The 18,700-nt window shown below is 41.6% G+C and overlaps 1 protein-coding gene and 1 long non-coding RNA gene across 3 annotated transcripts in view; both read left to right on the top strand.

The window, feature by feature from the left end:
* The first annotated feature begins 5,335 nt into the window (after window positions 1-5,335).
* Window positions 5,336-7,235, top strand: LOC310897455. Its single transcript, XR_014582338.1, has 3 exons — window positions 5,336-5,431; window positions 5,722-5,860; window positions 7,108-7,235. It is a non-coding gene; the product is annotated as an uncharacterized lncRNA (long non-coding RNA).
* A 7,949-nt stretch (window positions 7,236-15,184) lies between these two features.
* Window positions 15,185-18,700, top strand: part of PREP (prolyl endopeptidase) — a 102,899-nt gene continuing 99,383 nt past the window's right edge. Inside the window, exons 1-2 of one of the 2 annotated variants that reach the window (XM_083829576.1) lie at window positions 15,185-15,422; window positions 16,501-16,575. In XM_083829576.1, coding sequence (XP_083685702.1) covers window positions 15,228-15,422; window positions 16,501-16,575 — 270 coding nt within the window. In that variant the 5' untranslated portion in view covers window positions 15,185-15,227. Of the gene's footprint in view, window positions 15,423-15,877; window positions 15,930-16,500; window positions 16,576-18,700 lie in introns of those variants that run through there. The other variant, XM_083829577.1, reaches the window with a different exon arrangement.

The raw sequence follows: 18,700 nt of genomic DNA, 5'->3' as shown, positions 1-18,700 counted from the left end.
AATAGCAGTGTTATTGTGACAAGTGCCATGCAATTCTCCGCAACCCAAGTGGTCAACATCATTTTTTCTGAATGACGGCATCCTCAAGAGCCAAGTACTGCCCGAAACATCACCTGGGACTCAGAAGGGCTACGCTAACCTGCCAAAGTGTTTCAAACACCATTCTCTACACAACATGTTTCCTGGATGTTTTTTGCTCAAAGCAGGGTCCTTCTTAAAAGTAGTAGTTTTGAGAGCTGAAGAAGAGCTAGCATATAGGGCGTGGAAGCTTCCTTTAGGGAATTAAGATATGCTGCTCACTCTTAGTTTGCTATTCTGCACTATGGATGCTGACAAAACAAAAAGAATATAGAAAAACAGGGCAAGTTCTGCAAGATTTCAGCACAATCTTTGCTGCAATGAGGATAGATCCTCAAAGCAACTTTCACTGAAATCCATTCTGTTTTCCAGAAAAATTTCACAGAGTTTTCTTCCTTTAAAAGTGAGATAAGTAGCAAGGTAAGTCATGAAAGGGGAATCATTCAAACTTGTACACAACTGATCATTTCCACTGAATACTCCCACACACACTGCAGAAGGTACCACATCAAGAAGGTTCAGCACAACTTCTTGTGTCCTAACAAAAAAAGGATGTTGTGTTTGTTGTTTGCAAGTTTTCTGTATCTTTTGGCCATCCCCTAGCCCTGGAACTGTTTTCTGAGTTATTTGAAGAAGCACGGCCTCTTAGTTACCTCCCCCAGCCTGTTTTGTGAGAGTAAGACAAGTTAATTGTGCCTGACGATATGGATGGCCCTTTCAAGTCATGTAAAATGATACTGCTTTGCTTATCGCAGGTAGATAACCATTAATATTACGTGTGCCATCTATGGGAAGAGAAAGGGTCTTGTTTGTTTTGAATGTTTTCAAAGGTAGGAAACAAAGGGTTCTGTGGGGACACCAGCGGGCTGCAGACAGTGCAGCCATACAAACTGAAATTAGAAGACAGGAACCTGTAGTAAAAATGGGTGAAAGACAGAAACCTGGCCGTTTCGTTACAAAAAGGCTAAGCTATTTCATTGAGGGGTGCAGCGATACAGAAATAGAATAGCATTGTATTTAGCTCAGGTAGAGCTCTAGGCCAGAGCTCCCTCAATGGTCAGTCACTAATTTTACTGAATAAAATCCTCAGGTTTGACTCATTTTTGACTTGGTACACCCATAATAAAATTCCTTAACATAATTGGTATCTCTCAGAATCTGCACCAGAATCGTTTTGCCCAAGTAAGAGCCAAAGAAATGAGGGTGTAGAGATGGAGCCTTTGCATCATTGTAATATTAGTCATTAAAATTTATTTATTTATTTATTTATTATAACATACAACACCTATTGCACCCTGAGGAATCACACCTTTTAAGTCAGTGGAAAATGTCCCGTCAGTTCTAACTGGCTTTGGCTCAAGCTCAAGAAGGTTTTGAAAAGGCATCCCCAGTGTCTGAGGGCTTCAAACAGTCCCACTTTCAGAAATGGCATCCAACAATTTCTGGTGCTATTTTAAAATCATATAATGTGCGCTGCATCATAATAACATGTAACATGATAACAAATATCAAATTTAGATTTCTTCTGGTAGATTTTGAGCTATCTGTAGAGAAAGAATGCAAAGTATAGAATTGCTGGGCAGGCAAGGAGCTGATTGAGGGGAGGGATCTCTCAACAGAGCTCAGTGGGACCACGGTGCTTCAGAGAAGAATGAAGATCCCAGATCCCTGGTGCCGAGGTCGTTTGGAATAATTATGGGTTCACTTGCTAAGGGTCAGATTGTCTCTTTGACCTCTAAACTTTCTGATCTTTAGGAACCTCCTCAAAACAGGCAAAAATCAAACAAGAACTCTGCCTTTCCGAGCGAGTCCTCAGGAAAACAAAAAGACGTGATTTCTTTGAAATTATTCAAAACGGTTTCTTTTTTGAAGCCTTTCAAAAAGGCAGCTGTTGCCTTTGTTGAGTGAAAAGGTAACATATCTCTTATATCTTGCAGAGAAGAACTGCATTTTAAGATTGCTCTAAAGGAAAATTACCTTTGAATCATTTTGCTTTAAAAAATATATATATATATATTCTTTTTCATCAATAATAGAAAAATCTCCACGTCATGGTGCCTGGAACACTTCTGTAGTATTATAACAAAGAGACATAAAAAATGATGAAGGTGGAAACATGTTTCATTAATGTTTCAAATGAAAAAGTAAAATTAAGCTCTTGATAATGAATAGCATGTGCATAGCTGATTTGCAGAAGGTTGCAAAAGAACTATCCAAAAGAATTTTCAGAGCAATAGAATTCAGTATTGATCCTGCAGTGTTGTGTTTGAGTAATAGCCTGTTTTAATGGCTACATGACTTTAGTTCACTTGCAGAGTAAGACTTCAAAAAAAAAGTTTAAAAAAGCTTTAAAAACAGGAAGCTTTCAACTTGAAAGAAAATTATACCATTATATGCTTATATTTTTTGTGTGTTTTGCAGAACAAATGGTTCTTCTGATTTTCTTTGGACATACCTGATACTGCCATAAAAGTTCTCTTTAAAACATTGTATGAAAACTTCTTTCTTTAAAAAAATAAAAAAAATCTTACTGTTATAAGAATTTCTCCAACAGTACACATACCTTCTGCTAATAAAAAAATAAAATAAAATAATATTAAATTAGCAACTACAGAGAAATTAACAGTTTCCCCACTACCCTGAAAAAATACCTCTTGAAAATGAGACGTGCCCAAAGCATCATGAAATCCCCTTGTGTCCTTGCTTCTGCTATTGATTTTATGTAGAGGGCATGTAAGACTTCAAAGATACTCGTGCATCTAGACCCCCTGAGATCATGACACTTCGTAGGCACTTAAATACCCTGTGATATTTAAGCTTTACACTGCAACGTTAGGTTGCAGTGGGCAATTCTTAGGCAGAAAGCCATGCTCTTCCAATTCCTTTTCAATACTATCAGGAATACTTGCTCACTTTAGTTTTCAAAAGTAAAAATCCCATTCAATACAGTTTTCATGTAAGGTTTCATTTTATCTACATGAAAATCCACAGATATTTTGCTGAATCCTCTAGGAAAGGCCCTATTTACTTACTATAACCTACACGCAAAATAATTTGCTAGAAACCACCGTGAGCATAAATTTTAGAGCGCTCATAAAACATTATGCACGGGACAAGTGAGGCCATATTACACAGAAAAATGGACTCTGTCCATGGAGTTATCAGTTAGGTTAGTGGTTAATATGTAATCTTCAATCTACAAGCCCTGAAAAATGAACTCTCCGCACTCCATATCACCTCAAAAAATGTGTGGGTATAGTCACTTTCCATGATCTCATAACTTTATCACTGATTTTGTTAACTTCACAGTATTAAGCTGAACAAAAACTCTACTTCCATCTATTTTTCTGCCACACAGAAACTTTTCATGCTAAAAAGCTACTTCAGTAGTTCTGCTAAATGCAGGTTTATTATAGCATTTTTACTTATATAAAACACTGAAACTATTATAATTTTTTTATATTGTATGATCTAAAAATGTAACATAGAAATTTATGAGTATCTGGAAGATGTATTTTACTTAGGTCATTCAAGAGTCTAATATACCATCTTATAAAAATCCTTATGTTTTTTAAAAAAATTGATAAAACAAGGTGCCACTACTTTTAAAACTTGATAGTGTTTTTGTTAATAACTTTTTTAAAAGTTATACTGTACTTTGCTAGCCAAACATGATTTAAATACAGAAATTCTTTTATGGCATTCTCTTCTCACAAACCATGGGATAGATACATGTAGTGCAGAATTATGCAGACACCTTTATAACTATGTTGTCTGCTGCTACTGCACGCTAAAAGTAGAAGTCTCAGAGAAATACCATTTGTGTTAGGTAGGAATGGATTTGGCTACACTATTTTCCTTTAGTATGATCCATACCCAGAGGAAATTGTTACTCAAATAGAAATGGGAGCACATACTTCAAGCTTCAGGGGGACATTGTGTTCCCTAATAAACCCTAAATAAAGACCTTTTCCCTAAATAAAGACCCAACAAAACCTGCCTAAGAAGCTAAGGAAGTGACTGAACTTTTATTGAACCTCAAAGTTTTGGCTTATCTCTTGGGCAATGGCTGGGCTGGTTCTTATTTATATCCCTATTTAAAACAAGCAGATTAATTCTTGGGTTTGCTTTCAAATTCAGTCACACATGGAATGTCTTAATTGTTTGTTAAAGGAACAGCAGGTTGTGGTCAGGGTCAAATGCCCTTGTGCTCAACAGATTTTAACTTTGCATAGTACTAACTCTTGAGACTATGATAAGCAAGCAAAGCAAACCCAGAGGAAGATCTTCATGCTGTGTATGAGGGAAGCGCTGAGTGTGCAGGTATGCAAGGGCAGCGAAAAGGGAGGAGGGAGCCTGAGCCCATGGAGTGGGCATTTTTTACCATACTGGGTGGTGTGGTATGTACTGGTACGTGGGCTGTCAGTGCATGCACTTGTGTGAATATGGGATTCTGTAAGATTAGCAGCAAGATATTGCAAGATGCAGAGTTGACCTGAATCTTGACAGAAGGGTTTAGGGCTGGAAACCTGGTTCTGCGTTCACTCCTGCTAGAAGCTCATCACCTGCTTTGTGGTGGAGCTGCAGGCTGGACCACAGACCTGCTGAATGTCCTCCTGCAGTGCCATTCCAGAATTGCCTGTTTCCCTCGAATGGGTGGGCTCCTCTCTGGGGAAGGATCATGAGATTTGCAAAAACCAGTGACTGAGGAACTGACGCAGGTATTGCAGAATGGCTGTTCCCACCCAAAGTAGATTTGACCCAGGTGTGGAAAACCACAGCCAATTGTTTCTGTTCACGTATGGTGGGGATGTCCTTCAGATGTACATGAGGAAAGGCGAGGGCCTGGTGGAGTGACAGAGCCATGAGGCACCGCAGGAGAGCTGCCCATAGGCATGAGCCCAGTGGTTGGACCAGCGCAGCTGGGAGAGCCATGGGCTGGCTGCCTGGGTGCTAAGGCAGAGCCCCAGGGTGCTGGGGGATGAAGGCTCCCCTCACCACTTCCTCACTGGCCTTCCAAACCCGATCCTGGCTGTGCAGGAATGGATTATGAGTGGGCCTGGAGCTGTTGGATGGCATTGGGGAAGATGTACAGAATTCCCTTTTCACATGACCTAGGAAGCGTCAGACACAGGTGCAGCACTCCCTGTGATCACTGAGTCCCTCTCCCAGCTGGCAAGCAAATGCTCCCAAAAAGGAGAAGTTAGCAGGAGTAAATAAAGGAGCTCAACCTCCCCCCACCACAGTGGGCTGAGGGAAGTGGATGGCTCAGCAGGGAAACTGCCTGCTCCAGCCTGGTGCCTGGCCCAGTGTCTCACTTGCGCATCAGGCAGCCTCCAGGGAAGAGAAAAAGGTTATTTTAACTCAGTCAGGTGTGGTTTCAGCTCTGTACTCTTCTGCAAGGAGAAGTGGGGGGGCTGTCCGGTGTTTGGGACTGAAGGACTGCTTCTGTTTGTTTTCTCATGGAGAAGATGGATTGCCAACTTTTCCACTCCTTGGAATGAAGGGGCTGGCTTCGTTTATTTTCAGCACCCTCCAGGAAATGAGGCTGTTACATTTATTATCCTGAAGCTGGAAGGCCAGATCAGTTTCTTAAGTAGGTGTAGGGGCACAGTTACTAAATTTACTATGCTTTTTCCAAAGGCTGAGCCTTGGAGCAAGTCTGCTATTCCCACTAATAACCTGGTGCCTCCACGTGTCTTTGGCCAAACCTGCCGCCTCAGATCGTGACCTGCCAGCATGAGAAAGCCCTTACAAAGGCAGCAACCTTCAGTTATTTCTGGTAAGAAAGGAAATCCTATGAGCTGTGTAGAAATGTGCCTATTGCAATGTGCCTGTGGCTGGGTCTGTATGATACCGGGCACAGTGGTGTATCAGTCTGGGGCAGTGAGGGCCAGCTTACAGCAATGTGCCAGTCTCCTGCAAGACAAAAAGAAAATCCAGGTAGCATTACACAAGAGAAAGGTACATTTCTTTCTCCGATCTCTTTAGTGCTTACAAGATTTAGATAACATGCTTATCATGAAGCAAATGGAGATATTTTGCAAGTTTTACTTGGTGTGGTAACCACTATTACCCTTTATACCTTTGTAAATACCCTGACGTCCGCAAGAGTAAGGGCATAAATAAAGCTAACAAACACAGCCGAGCTCCAAATACCTCCTGGCTTTTCACATACATACCTAATTAAATGATGAGGATGAACTTTTGTGAGGTTCTACTAAAATACAGTTATTTAAGTAAATATCTAAACAAAATAGTCACATTGCCAGAAAAAATTACCATCATATTTTTGATTACTGAAGTACGTTTTGGTAGGAGGGAATGAATAATATTAAAAGATTTAATTAGCGAATTCAGAGAGAGGCTATTTACAGCACTAACATCAATGACGTTACATCTAACATTATTAGGGATCAAAAAAAGCCTACTACAACACTAACATCTAACATAATTAGAGATCAAAGAAATTCTAGTAGGCAAAGAAGACCCTTCTTGCAGTAGAAGATGTGGTCTCCCAGTCCTTAGTTCTTGCATTACTCTCCTTTCAGTTACTTTCCCAAGTACTTTTATTTCATCTAGAATACTTAACCATTGGTAATTAAACAATTTTTGTAAGGAATCAAATGACCTGCAGCAGTCAACTGTTCTGCAATGACTGCTGAATATTGACTTCAGGGTACCACAGGGTACCTATGAAAGTGCAATGGGAAGCAGGACATGTCACTGTTGTTTAGCACATAAGCTAATTTTTTTTTTCCCAAGATGCATAAAGGGTCCTTCTGGGTAATTTCAGCAGAGCTTTCGAATAGTAGGTCTGCCCTATAACCAAAGGTTATACATTCACCTTGTCCTGTGTCTTTTGATGACTCAGGCATGTGCAGGATTTAGAATAGGACTCCTGCCAGAATTTGATGAATTATATGAACTAGATGTTTGTGAGGATTTTTTTTTGTGCAATTTTCTTCCATCAAAATGTGTCATACATATTTCTGCAATTTCCTTGACTTGCTCTATGTTTTCTGGCAGTACCTGGGAACCTGTTCCAGTCAGTAAAGGAGATGCCTCCTCCGCCTAGAGTGAAGGCAAAAGAAGAACATCTAATAAAAATGTTCAGAGAAGGAATTTATTTTCACAAACTTGGTCTCAGTTTCTTATTCCTCTCACTTTCTGTCAGAATTCCAAGCCCTATAAACATAAAAAATTAAAAAGATATGAAAGCTTGAAAAATCATGAAAATTTCCAAGTGAAAAGACAGAAAAGTTATACTTATTTGAATATCTACTGAGTCTTTGGAAGTCCTGTTCCTTTGAAATCACTGCACACTTTACCATGAGTAGGAAATAAAATATATTCAAGGCATTTGTTTTCAATAATTCACAGATTCACAGATTTCTCTAGGTTGGAAGAGACCTCAAGATCATCGAGTCCAACCTCCGACCTAACACTAAGTACTAATGTTGTTTTAACCTGAGAAACTTAAAATTCATCTCCTAAAGTGACTATTTTCTCAGTAAACAACAAAGGGTTTCTGTACCAGCTCTGCACTAGATCAGAATCTATGTATTAAAAAGTTTTGGTGGTAGGATTTAAAATCACATAGTTATTAAAAGCTTTTATTATCAATAAATCTCACACTAAAATAGGTGAATAATGTGTCCTCCCTCTGTTGAGGGCACCTCCTCTCTGGGTAAGCTCATCTGTAAACACAAGCCCGACCGCTCATGCTGGTGACTCAAATCCACTCTTATGCTCCCTTCTGTCCAAGCCCAGATCTCAGCCTGCTTCTCTCTGAATGTCTAGCCATCGGCTCAAGCTTAGTATGGCTAACCAGAGCTCTTAATCTTTCTTCTAAGCTTTCTTTGCTGCTGCTTTTTGCAGTCGCTGTGGCTAACATCACCGTCCCGTCTGCTGCTTAGTCCTTGAATTTGTCAGCACCCTTAGACTAGATCTTTATCTGCCTCAGCTTCTCATATCAAGGCTCCGTGTAAATCTTGATACGTAAGACTTCAAAGCTATGACCTCCCTCATACTTCCACACAGCTAAAATTATCAGTCCGTGTTTCATGCTTTTGCATGTCTGTTCCCACAAGACGGTCCTCCCTAGTTTTGACAGAGTGCTTTCCCACTCTTTCCTCTTTACTCACAATTGTAAACAGATTTCCTCTCTCCTTGCTTCATCATACCATCTTCCCCATTACCAAGCACAACATAATTTTCCTCCGTGCAGATTCCAGCCCTACTGTCATCTCTGATAACCCAGAGATGTGCCAGCAGTCATCATACCTTTTACACCATTACTTTTTCTACACTGTCCTTCCAGTCTGGGAGGAGCAATCTGTGAAAAAAAAAAAATACACAGTGCACGGTGAAGCCCTGGTCCGTGTCTGAATTGCATAGACACTGCAATACGAGAAATACAGAGATTTCACATGCAGCTATACAAATGTTGGAATGTGTTCTTCAGATACAGAACTAGGTTTAATTCATACTCTTTTAAAAGAGGTGATACTAAAATCACCTCTAAATGTAAAAAGAATAAAAATAAAATTGGATCCTTAACAAATATAAGTAGTTAGTGTCTACCAAAATGTAGTGCCTTTCTTAGAAGGAACTTCTGGAACTAAAATTACATCTTTCTTTTAATTTTTGTCTCCATTATTGAATTGTAGTTACAGTATTTTAAATCAATTGTTATATGGGGTGGCCAGAGCACTACAGTAAGTGATAACCTAGTACGTTGTCCAATGTCGTTTGCATTTCCAGTTCAGTGGTCACTAAATTGCAGACAGTCTTATTTCCTTCTTTTTCCCACATATTGAGAGGTTCTTCTCAAAGGCATGTTCAAGACTTGTTTGGAATCACATTTCTGGTGCTCTAAATTTTATTTTTTCTTCAGGGATCTATAGTTTCTATAGCATTATAACCCAAACCAAATGTTTTCTGAGGCACAACGGAAAGCTCTTTTTCTAAGGTATTTGAACACATGTATTCAAAATGTATTAAGCATGGATAGATGATGAGTTCAGAAGAAGATATTTCTAAATGTGAGTCTTTTAGAAGGAGCTAAAACTCTTTTCTCTTCCAAGAAAAATATATCAGCTTTCCTATGTTTAGTGTATTTCAAATTCTGTCAACAAGTCATAAGCTGTTAACAGGAAGCTGCCTTCTGTTTTGCTTGCTGCCAAGATTAGGGGTGACATTCCTACCCTCTTGAAATTAATGACAAAACTTCCTTTAGACTTCAGTGGGGAGAACGTTTCATCCAGAGCAAGAAAATGATACTTTCTCATATTTTCAGAACTGGAAGGAATAAAAAGCCTCCTTCCAATTCATATTTATATCTCTCTCTCTATTTTTTTCAGATACTGCCATGTAACAATTATTTATACTGTCTTTCTTAACAATATGGAAGTTATCTGAGTTGGTTTTAAGACCTGAAAACAGGAATTAGCTTATAATTTTTTTTTACAGCATAAAACACCAAAAATAAAAGACAGAAAGACAAAAAAAAAAAAAAGTACCTTTTATTAATATGGATTTGCTATCTTCCCACACAAAAGAATGAATATAATTTCATTAGACAGAAAATGATGCTTATAAAGGTAGAGTTCATTTTGCAGAATTGTGTTTGGTGGGAGGAAGGGAGGGAGGGAGGGAGGGAGGAAAGGTTGATCGGTGAAATCTGTGGGGTGAAAAAAGTAGGTAGAAAAACTTCTGTTGACTGTGTGGAGCTTTATGTCACAGTCTTTCTCGTCTGTTAAATGGTGTGTAGCAACAAAAGGTCAAACCCTTCTAACTTTTCTGAAAAAGCCTTCTTCAGAAGAACAGCAAAACACATGAACCTTGGAGTCCCAGCTGAATTGTAAAAGATTAGGATGCACTTCCAGAAATGCTGAAGGAAGTATATACAATCTAAGTGTCAGGAATACACCATGATCTGGTGGATAAGTAGATAGTTACCTAACCTTACAAACTCTGGAGGACTCCCTGATGACTATAAAAAGACCCAGAGACACCAAATTCAGTAAAAGTCGAATATTCAGTATCTACTCAGGGATACAAGAGTAGATTTTCCTATGTTGTCTCTGATGTTTGGTAAATCCTTCTTTTAATGGCCAATTGTTATCAGATAACAATTGGGGAATAAAAACAAAGGGCCAATTAAGAAAAATTTGGTCATTGACCTCTTTTAGGATTAGAATTTTGTTCATTCTTCACTTCACAAGGAAGGTCACTGTGGAAGGAAAAGCTAAGCCTAAAACACTAACTCTTACCTGTCTGAAAAGATTCCTGCAGTTTAAGAAAATATATTTTAATTGAAGGTAGTTATTCTAAGATGATATTTATGTTGATACTCATACGCCAGTTTAGATATGGTTTATCACACTATAATCGTGATAGATTTGCCCGAGACACTTTGAAATAGCTTCTCTGTAATTGCTATTCCACGCTAACTCCCCATGTGAATATCCCTACATTACTTAACTGACTTCATAGCACCAGAGCGTAAGCATACCAGCCCAGAACACCAGGGTAAAGTAGAGTACGATTCTGTAGCATGCCACTGACTTTAATGCACCCATCCTGTCCCTTAGTGTGCAGAGCAGTAAACGACAATGAAATAGTGCTTTGCTTGACTGCACTTTCAAATGTTGACCAGTCCTACATCATGTGGTAGTTTCTGTAACTTAGATAGTAAAAACATATTCTGTGTTATGTAAGGTACTTTATAAATTAGCTCAAAAAATAAGGAAACCTTCAATTAACCGTAAATGATACTGAATTTTCATATTTAAAGTGTACAGTAGGGGAACAATATTTAGAAATCAATGATTCACTGGAAATCAACAGGACTTAGTCCCTTGAATCAGTGCTTTCAAAATAGAAAACCAGCAGGGCCGACGCTTTTAGAATCACATTCCTCTGAAACTTGAATTATTTGTACACCTCAGCACCTTCCTGTTAATGAAAGACTGAGGTTCTGCTGACACCTGTTGATAAATGTATGAACAGCAGAACTGGTGCCTTACAATTAAGTAAATGACATCTTAAAAACTAAGAAAACGAGAGCAAAGGTACAAGCCTGGCTTTTTGCTATAGCAAAAAAATTTCAAGTCATTGTCAAGTCATAGTGGTAGAGTGAGGTTGGGGAAAAGAATGAAAAGGAAAGGTGAAAAGAAAATTTGCCTTTTTTTTTTTAAAAAAAAAAAAGATCTTTCCTGACAAGGATAATGAGGTCACTTCCTACTGAGTCAATACACAACTTGCAGTGAGTCATTGTGGATCTGCTGACTAAGGTGAAAGAAATTTACTAATGACTGGATGATCAGCAGAAGTGTCATTAATATCAGCAGAGACGAGAATGTGTTTCTCAAATGATCAAATTCATGCTAACATGGGAGTGTGATAAGATGATAAAGACTACTGAGAGATTTTCAAACTTTTTTTTTTTTTAAAGAACAGGAAGAGAATTTTTGCTTACTCAGCAGCGTATCCTCAAAACTCAGCAAATATCATATCTGAATTCTGCTTGGTTTTTTTAGGCCCAAGAAAAGGTAAAATTTTACTAAAATTTTACCTGCTGCTGCAACACTAAACAATTAAACTATACTTTGGAGTTATGATACAATCCCAACATTAATCCCTTTTAACTTTGTGTTAAACAAACATACGGAAAAAGGGAGAAGATTGCTACATCTTTTGTAATAAGTACCTCTGTTAACAGAGTGCACACTGCACTCCCTTTCATTTGTACAGGGAGTACAAGCTCACTGGTGAGAAAAACATGTCTGGGACAGTGTCTTAGACACTGTGTAACCTGTAATAACTGCTTTTCTGATAAGAAAAGTTCAGACAGTGTAGATTTTCTCCTTCAGCTATTGTTCACATGCAATCTCTTCCCCCACCCCCCACACCCCAAGAAACAAAAGAGAAATCTACATTAAAGAAAAAATTCACTCTCTGCCTGTCCCTGGTGCTCACCTTTGAAAGAAAATTACTGCTTGTAAAATACAGGCCCAACGATCTTATCTCGGACAACCATGTACTTGGGTTTCTTTGTACATTCCCGCCTTCTCTGTATCCAGGATGAATTGGAAGGTATTATAATGGATAATTACTGTGATTACTGGATGCTCGCCAGCCCATGCAGTAATTACTGTGCACTGGTTTGAGAGGGTTGCTCAAGTCTGAAAAATATGGGCACTCCTCTGGGTCAGCTGTACGGTGTCATGCAGTCAGCCTGCCCTCTCCTGGCAGGTCAGATTTCTTCATGTGCCTAAGGTACATTTGTCCAAAACTTCAGTACGTGTCTGCTGGGCTACTATTACTGCATGATGCTGATCTACAGATACGTTGTGGGAATGTCTGGGCTGCTTGGATGTATGGCTGCTCAGTCAGAGCTACCTGCAAGTCTGACCAAGCTGCTAAACATCCAGAAATCCCGGACATTTCCTGTGAAATACATTCATTCTGGACAACATTTTAAGGCTGAAAAAGAAGACGTTTTCTGCAAGAAAACTGAAATCAGAAAATATGGATCAGAGGCTAGGCCTTTGCTAGGTACGAAGTGAATTTGCAGTTGAGACAACTCAAAATTCTCAGCTACTCAAAAATTTTGAGCCTACTCAAAACTCTCTTGGCTGAACAGCTGGGCCTGGAGGGCAGTGGTCAGTGGTGCAAAGTCTAGCTGGAGGCCAGTAACAACCAGGGGTCAGTACTGGTTCAAGCCCTCTTTAACATCTTTATTAATGATCTGGATGATGGGGTAGAGTACACCCTCAGTAAATTTGTGGGTGACACGAAACTGAGGGGAATGGCTGACTCACCAGAGGCTATGCAACCATCCAGAGGGACCCTGGCAGGCTGGAGAAATGGGCTGACAGGAACCTCATGGAGTTCAGCAAGGAGAAGTGCTGCATGTGGAGAGGAACAACCCTGGGCACCAGGACATGCTGGGGACCAGCCAGCTGGAAAGCAGCTCTGCAGCTCCTGATGGACGTCAAGCTGAACAAGAGCCAGCGGTGTGCCCTTGCTGCTAGGAAAGCTAATGGTATCCTTGGCTGCGTTAGGCAAATTATCACCAGCAGGTCAATAGGCGTGGTCCTTCTGCTCTACTCAGCATTGGTGAGGCTGCATCTGGATCACTGTGCCCAGTTCTGGGCCCCCAGTGCAAGAGAGACCTGGACATACCAGAGAGAGTCCAAGAGGGCCACAAACATGATCAAAGGACTGGAATACCTTTCCTATGGGGAAAGCCTGAGAGAGCTGGGACTGTCCAGCTTGGAGAAGAGAAAGCTCAGGGAGATCTCATCAATGTGTATCAATGTACACAAATGCCTGAAGGGAGGGTGCAAAGAGGACAGAACCAAGCTCCTTTCAGTTGTGCCCAGTGCCAGGACCAGAGGCAAAGCGAATGAACTGAAACACAAGAGATTCCATGTGAACACCAGCACTTCTTTACTGTGTGGGTGATCAAGCACAGGCACAGGTTGCCCAGAGAGGTTGTGAAGTCTCCCTCCTTGGAGATCTTCAAAAACATCTGGACATGGTCCTGGTCAAGCAGTTCTGGGTGTCCCTGCTTGAGCAAGGCCAGATGGCCTCTGGAGGTCCCTTCCAACCTAAACTGTCCTGTGATTCTGATACACAATACACATACAGGATATTTGTGTAGCACACAGGCAAGCTTTATAGAAGTATTGAGCTAATTCTCTATACGATAGCAATTCATGTGCATATATATTCTGCCTGGGAAGCTCAGCCTTTTCCTTTCAGTATTTATCTGAGCAAGTCACTCAGAAAACTAGCAAATTTTGGCAGCATTGGGATCATCAAGGCATTGCCATTAACCACCTTGCTGGCTGCATGTCATGAGTGGTAGAACAAAAGGTGTAGTTGGCAGCTATGCTACAGCCTTACACAAGAAGATTAATAGAGCAACAAGGTAAGAAGGAAAAATGACCAAAAGAGAAGGGATGAGAGACGAGAAGCCATACGGGTGTTGTTTAGGATGTAAATGAAGCTGAGGAACATAGTTATGTCAATTAGTGACAGTGATCATTATTGCGTTGCCTTATTTCATCGAATGTACACAATCCTCCCCCAAAGTATGCCCAATTAGAGATGGTAACTCTTTTCATTAAGAGAAACCAATCAAGACACATTTCTGAGCCAGTAACTATCAATGTTTGATTCAATTTCTGGGATATTTTATGTCATTGTCATTCCAAACTGTGTCTTTACTGGGGACTGTGAACACTCCTTGGGCTGCTCTAGCCTGTAGACACCACTACGTGTAAACATAATTGTCTCCAGCTTCACATCACATACCACATGTACACACGAGTTTACCTTGGGGAAGTTCAGTTAAACCCTCCCCACAGTAACAGAGTGATTTTGTGAGGGCTATGAGAGGAAACTTCGAAGCAACAGCAGTTTGGAAGGAAAGCAGCTTAGCCATGCTACTGGACAACGAACCAAGAGCCTGTCTGCTGCATATTTCCACTATTTTTATGACATGAGAGTCCAGTGGGTTGCTTACTTCAAAGGAAAAGTGTTTATAAGCTGTACAATACGAGAAGCCCTATTGTAAAATAAACACCTGGCTGAGGAGCCCCAAAGTCATCCATCCAAAACACCTTCGCTGGGTGAGCTTCCACCCAGGCCAGCCGTGCAGGTCAGAGCCTGCCTCTGTGCAGGACCAGAGCTGGGACACCAGAGGGACTGGGACAAACACCAGCTGGCCAGGCTGGTGTGCTGGAGCCATGGGTCTCACAAGGACTCGGTGGCCAGCTAGGACTTTGCTTTTTGAGTGAAACCTCATCTCCGGCAGCTTCCAGGCAGCGTGAGAGAGCAGAGCCCGAGCCTCTCCCCACCAACAGCATCAAGGCGCGCGAGCTGAGGAAAAAACCACCCAAAACCCAAGCATCAAAACGCAATTTTATTTCATTTTTTAACCAAAGCGTTCACTCTGAGGAAGCCGAAAGCCATCGGCGGGGTGGCGAAGGGGGAAGAGCCCCCGCTGAGGGGCAGAGGCTGCGCCAGGGGCGGCGGCTCCCAGCAGGGGGCGCCGAGCTCCCGTGCCCGCCGCCGGCCTCCCCCGGCGGGGGCGGGCCCCGGCCCCATGGCGGCGGCGCGGGGCGGGTCCTATGGCGGCCGCGCTCCGCCTGGGCCGCGCCGCACGCCTGCTGCCGGCCGCTGCCGCCCCGGCCTCCGCCTCAGCCCTGCGGCAGCCTCCGCGCCTCGGTTCCTCCTCCTCGTCGTCCTCCTCTCCCCGCCGCCGCCCGCCGTCCGTCGCCATGCAGGCCTTCCAGTACCCCGAGGTGTACCGCGACGAGACCGCCGTGAGTACGCGGCCTCCCGGCGCCTCGCTGGGCCGCGGGGAGCCGCCCCGGGCGCGGGTGGCGGCCGCTTGGCCGAGGGCAGGGGCAGGGCCGGGGGGCTCCCGGCCGGCGCTCAGCCTCCTGCCGCTCGTGTCGGGCCGGCGGGGCCGAGCCCAGCGCTTCCCGAACCGCCTGGGTGTCCCCGGGAAAGCCAGGCCTCCCCCGGGGGGAGCGGGGCTGCGGCAGAGCCAGGGATCTGTTTTCGGAGGTGAAGTAGACCTCTCTCCGCGTGTCGCGGCCATGACTTGGTGCGCACCGGGGTTACCGTGTCGTCTTGGCTAAAATTGTGCCAGTTTTCGTCTGCTTCCACAAAGCGCCGTGCCTCAGGCACCGGTCCAGGAATTATTTACAGAGCTAACCTCACTTTTAAACCAAAATGTTTGCCCGAGATGAGCCAGCAGTGGAAAAGCTTCAGTGTTTCCTGTAGTAGTTGAGCGAAAGGCAGAACTGTGCAACTCCTAACAGCAGGTATCTTGTTTTGTTTTATTTTTTGTACACTGGAGAAAGCAAGCGGATAAAAGACTCAACCTGTATGGTAAAACATGTGGTTTTACTTCCATATGGATGTACGCACTTTGCTCGAATATTTGCAAGGAACATTAGCAGGAGGAGGCAGTTAATCACCTAAAAACCAGAGACATAACCAGAAATTACATTTTAGGTGGATCCCATAATCAGGTTTTGTGATTGCACTTGAGCATCTGGATTTGGAAGAGGGGTTGTGTTTGTTTGTTTGTTTTTTAAGTCATTCTTCTCATCTAGCTTGTGGAAGGAATTGATGTTTGTGTTCCACATTTCTCTGGTGCCCTGTATTTTTTCTGAGGATAAATCTGCTACCTCATTTCTTCCACCAAAAATGATAAAATTAGCAACTCACCTGACAGCAAGGTGCTGCTTTTCTCATCTTTTGCTTCTTAGCCCTATGTACTTGTGTGAATTTCCAAATACACTTCATTTTGATGCAGCTTGTTCCTCTGATTAGTCGAGTTTGTTTGTATGCATATCTCTTTTTATAAAGCATTGTCTCTTATAAATTCAGGTGTTGGATTACCATGGACATAAAATCAGCGACCCATACTGCTGGCTTGAAGATCCTGACAGCGAGCAGACAAAGGTAACCTTTGTTTGTTCAGGAATGTCCATTTCAACTTAGATCTTTCTTACAGGCTATGTACATGGGTATTCCGTAGTTTTTTAAAACTTCCCATTGTGAATGTAGGTGTAATGTAGTACACCTGATACTTAAAGGTGCCAACAGAGTAGTGCTGTTATTTTGCACCTTTGTGTTATGGTGGGGGAAAGACTGAGACACGTGGTGTAACTTAGGTCAGTGACACAGTTTGGAAAACAGGCCCTACTTGACTTGCACCCATTTTTCTTAGGCAATTCAAATGTTCAAGGTTATATTGGCATATTGAAGAGAAATGCTCTGCTTTTAGAGCACTATACCTCCGTTGTAAGTATGTTTAAAATTGCCATACTGAAACAGGTAAGAAAGGGTAGAAAGAAAACTTTTCCTTTGCCTTTCCTTCTTGGTACAGTGACAAGTGTGTGATTTCCCCCTTAGAATGGCTGATAACTTTGTGACAGCTGTAGTTCCAGAGCTGCAGCTCTGGGTTCTATATGCTGTGCTTGTCTGTGTGAGAAAGAAGATAGAGGGCAGGTTCTTTGTTTAAAAAAAAAATCTTGCAAAGTATCTTTCCATTCACGAGATTCCTTCCAGGTTTTCTCGTATATACGCTTACATGATAACATTTTGATGAGCTAGAGGATGGCTGAATATAATTTACTGTAACAGTTAAGAGTAAAATAAAATGTACACAGATTTAGAAGTAAGAAATAGGAGGCTGTCAGGATTTATAAATATTCACCTGCATTAAAAAGGTTTTGTATTTTTGTGAAAAACTAGGATTTTAGTGAAAAACTCAGCTGTGGACATTTACTACCAATCTAATTTCCCTTGTTAGTTTGGAGTATTTTCATCTTTTGATTCTGGTATCCTTAAGAAATGGTACACATAGGATAGTTTTATGTGAAATTCAGGGGGATGTATTTGTTGGGAGTTACGGTTCTGTCTTTCTCTTATAGCAACCATATAAATACCCATTCAGGTGGTTTCAGAATCCTGCGGAAGAGAGGGTAGGATTGAGAAAAAGACAGTACATGACTTCTTGAGTCCCCATGTTCAATGCTTTTCCCACATATTGTGAACAGATTGGGGAAGAAAAGTTAAAGGAGGGTGAATCTCCTCCAGAGGCTATAGCTTATAGCAGACAAAATAAGGAATGGGGAATTGCAACATCTTTGTAAAAAATGGAGCTGCCCAGACACAAGGTGTCATTTTGGTGGAATGAAAATGCTGTTAAATCTTACTTGCCTGTACTCCAGAAAACATACGCCTTGGCAGAATTTTGCAGTGCTGCAATAGCATGATGCAAACAGTGGAGAGAGTTCCTGTTTGTATTCGGGTAGGTCATCTTTTTCCTATGTTCCAGGAGTTAGTGAGCAACAGGGAATTTTGCTTTCCTACTTCTTTCACAGAAGAGGTCAGAAAAAAGTCTTGAAGTGCTAAGCCTTTCATCTGCTTTATCGCTTGCTTTCTCGTGCTGTGCAGCAGAGGTTGCTGACAACCACTCTTTCTTGCTAGCCCTTCTCAGTAGTTTTATCTCCATGTTCTTGAGATTATTCTACAGGACTCGTGAAGAGTAGCCATTCTGTACCCACCAGATCAAATAATAACCAGACACTGGTATAGGAGCGGGCTTCAGAGAGAATTCAGAGCATACTCTGTAGACTTTTCAAGACTTCAGGTCACTGATCTTGAGACCTGTGTCCTTCCCTACTCCTCTTCCAAGTCCCGCTCTTTCTTTTTGTGCTGCTTAGTATCTGACGCTTCCATCTGTTTTGGGGAGAAGTCAAATGTCTAGTGTCCACCCCCTCCAATAGGCTACCTTTTAATTTGCTACATATTAAACACAGAACTAGAAGAATTCCTGTGGCATTCATGCTTATCTGCAGTGAAAAAGCTCCTATTCAGCTCCTGTTTACAACACGCTTGATTTGTGTATGTATAACAGGGAAAATTCTGGTTTATGCTAAAAGTGAAGGGTGAACTTCAGTTATGTGGTTAGGAATATTTCCTCACACAAAAATAGTGTTTAGTGTGTGCCGTTGAATAGCTGGACAAATATGTTTAGAATTCTACTTTTGAACTCTAGACATTGCAGAAATAGTCATGT

The sequence above is a fragment of the Anser anser genome, assembly GCF_964211835.1.
Source record: "Anser anser genome assembly, chromosome: 3".
In the NCBI taxonomy this organism is placed as follows: domain Eukaryota; kingdom Metazoa; phylum Chordata; class Aves; order Anseriformes; family Anatidae; genus Anser; species Anser anser.
This window is presented reverse-complemented; position numbering and strand designations above follow the sequence as displayed.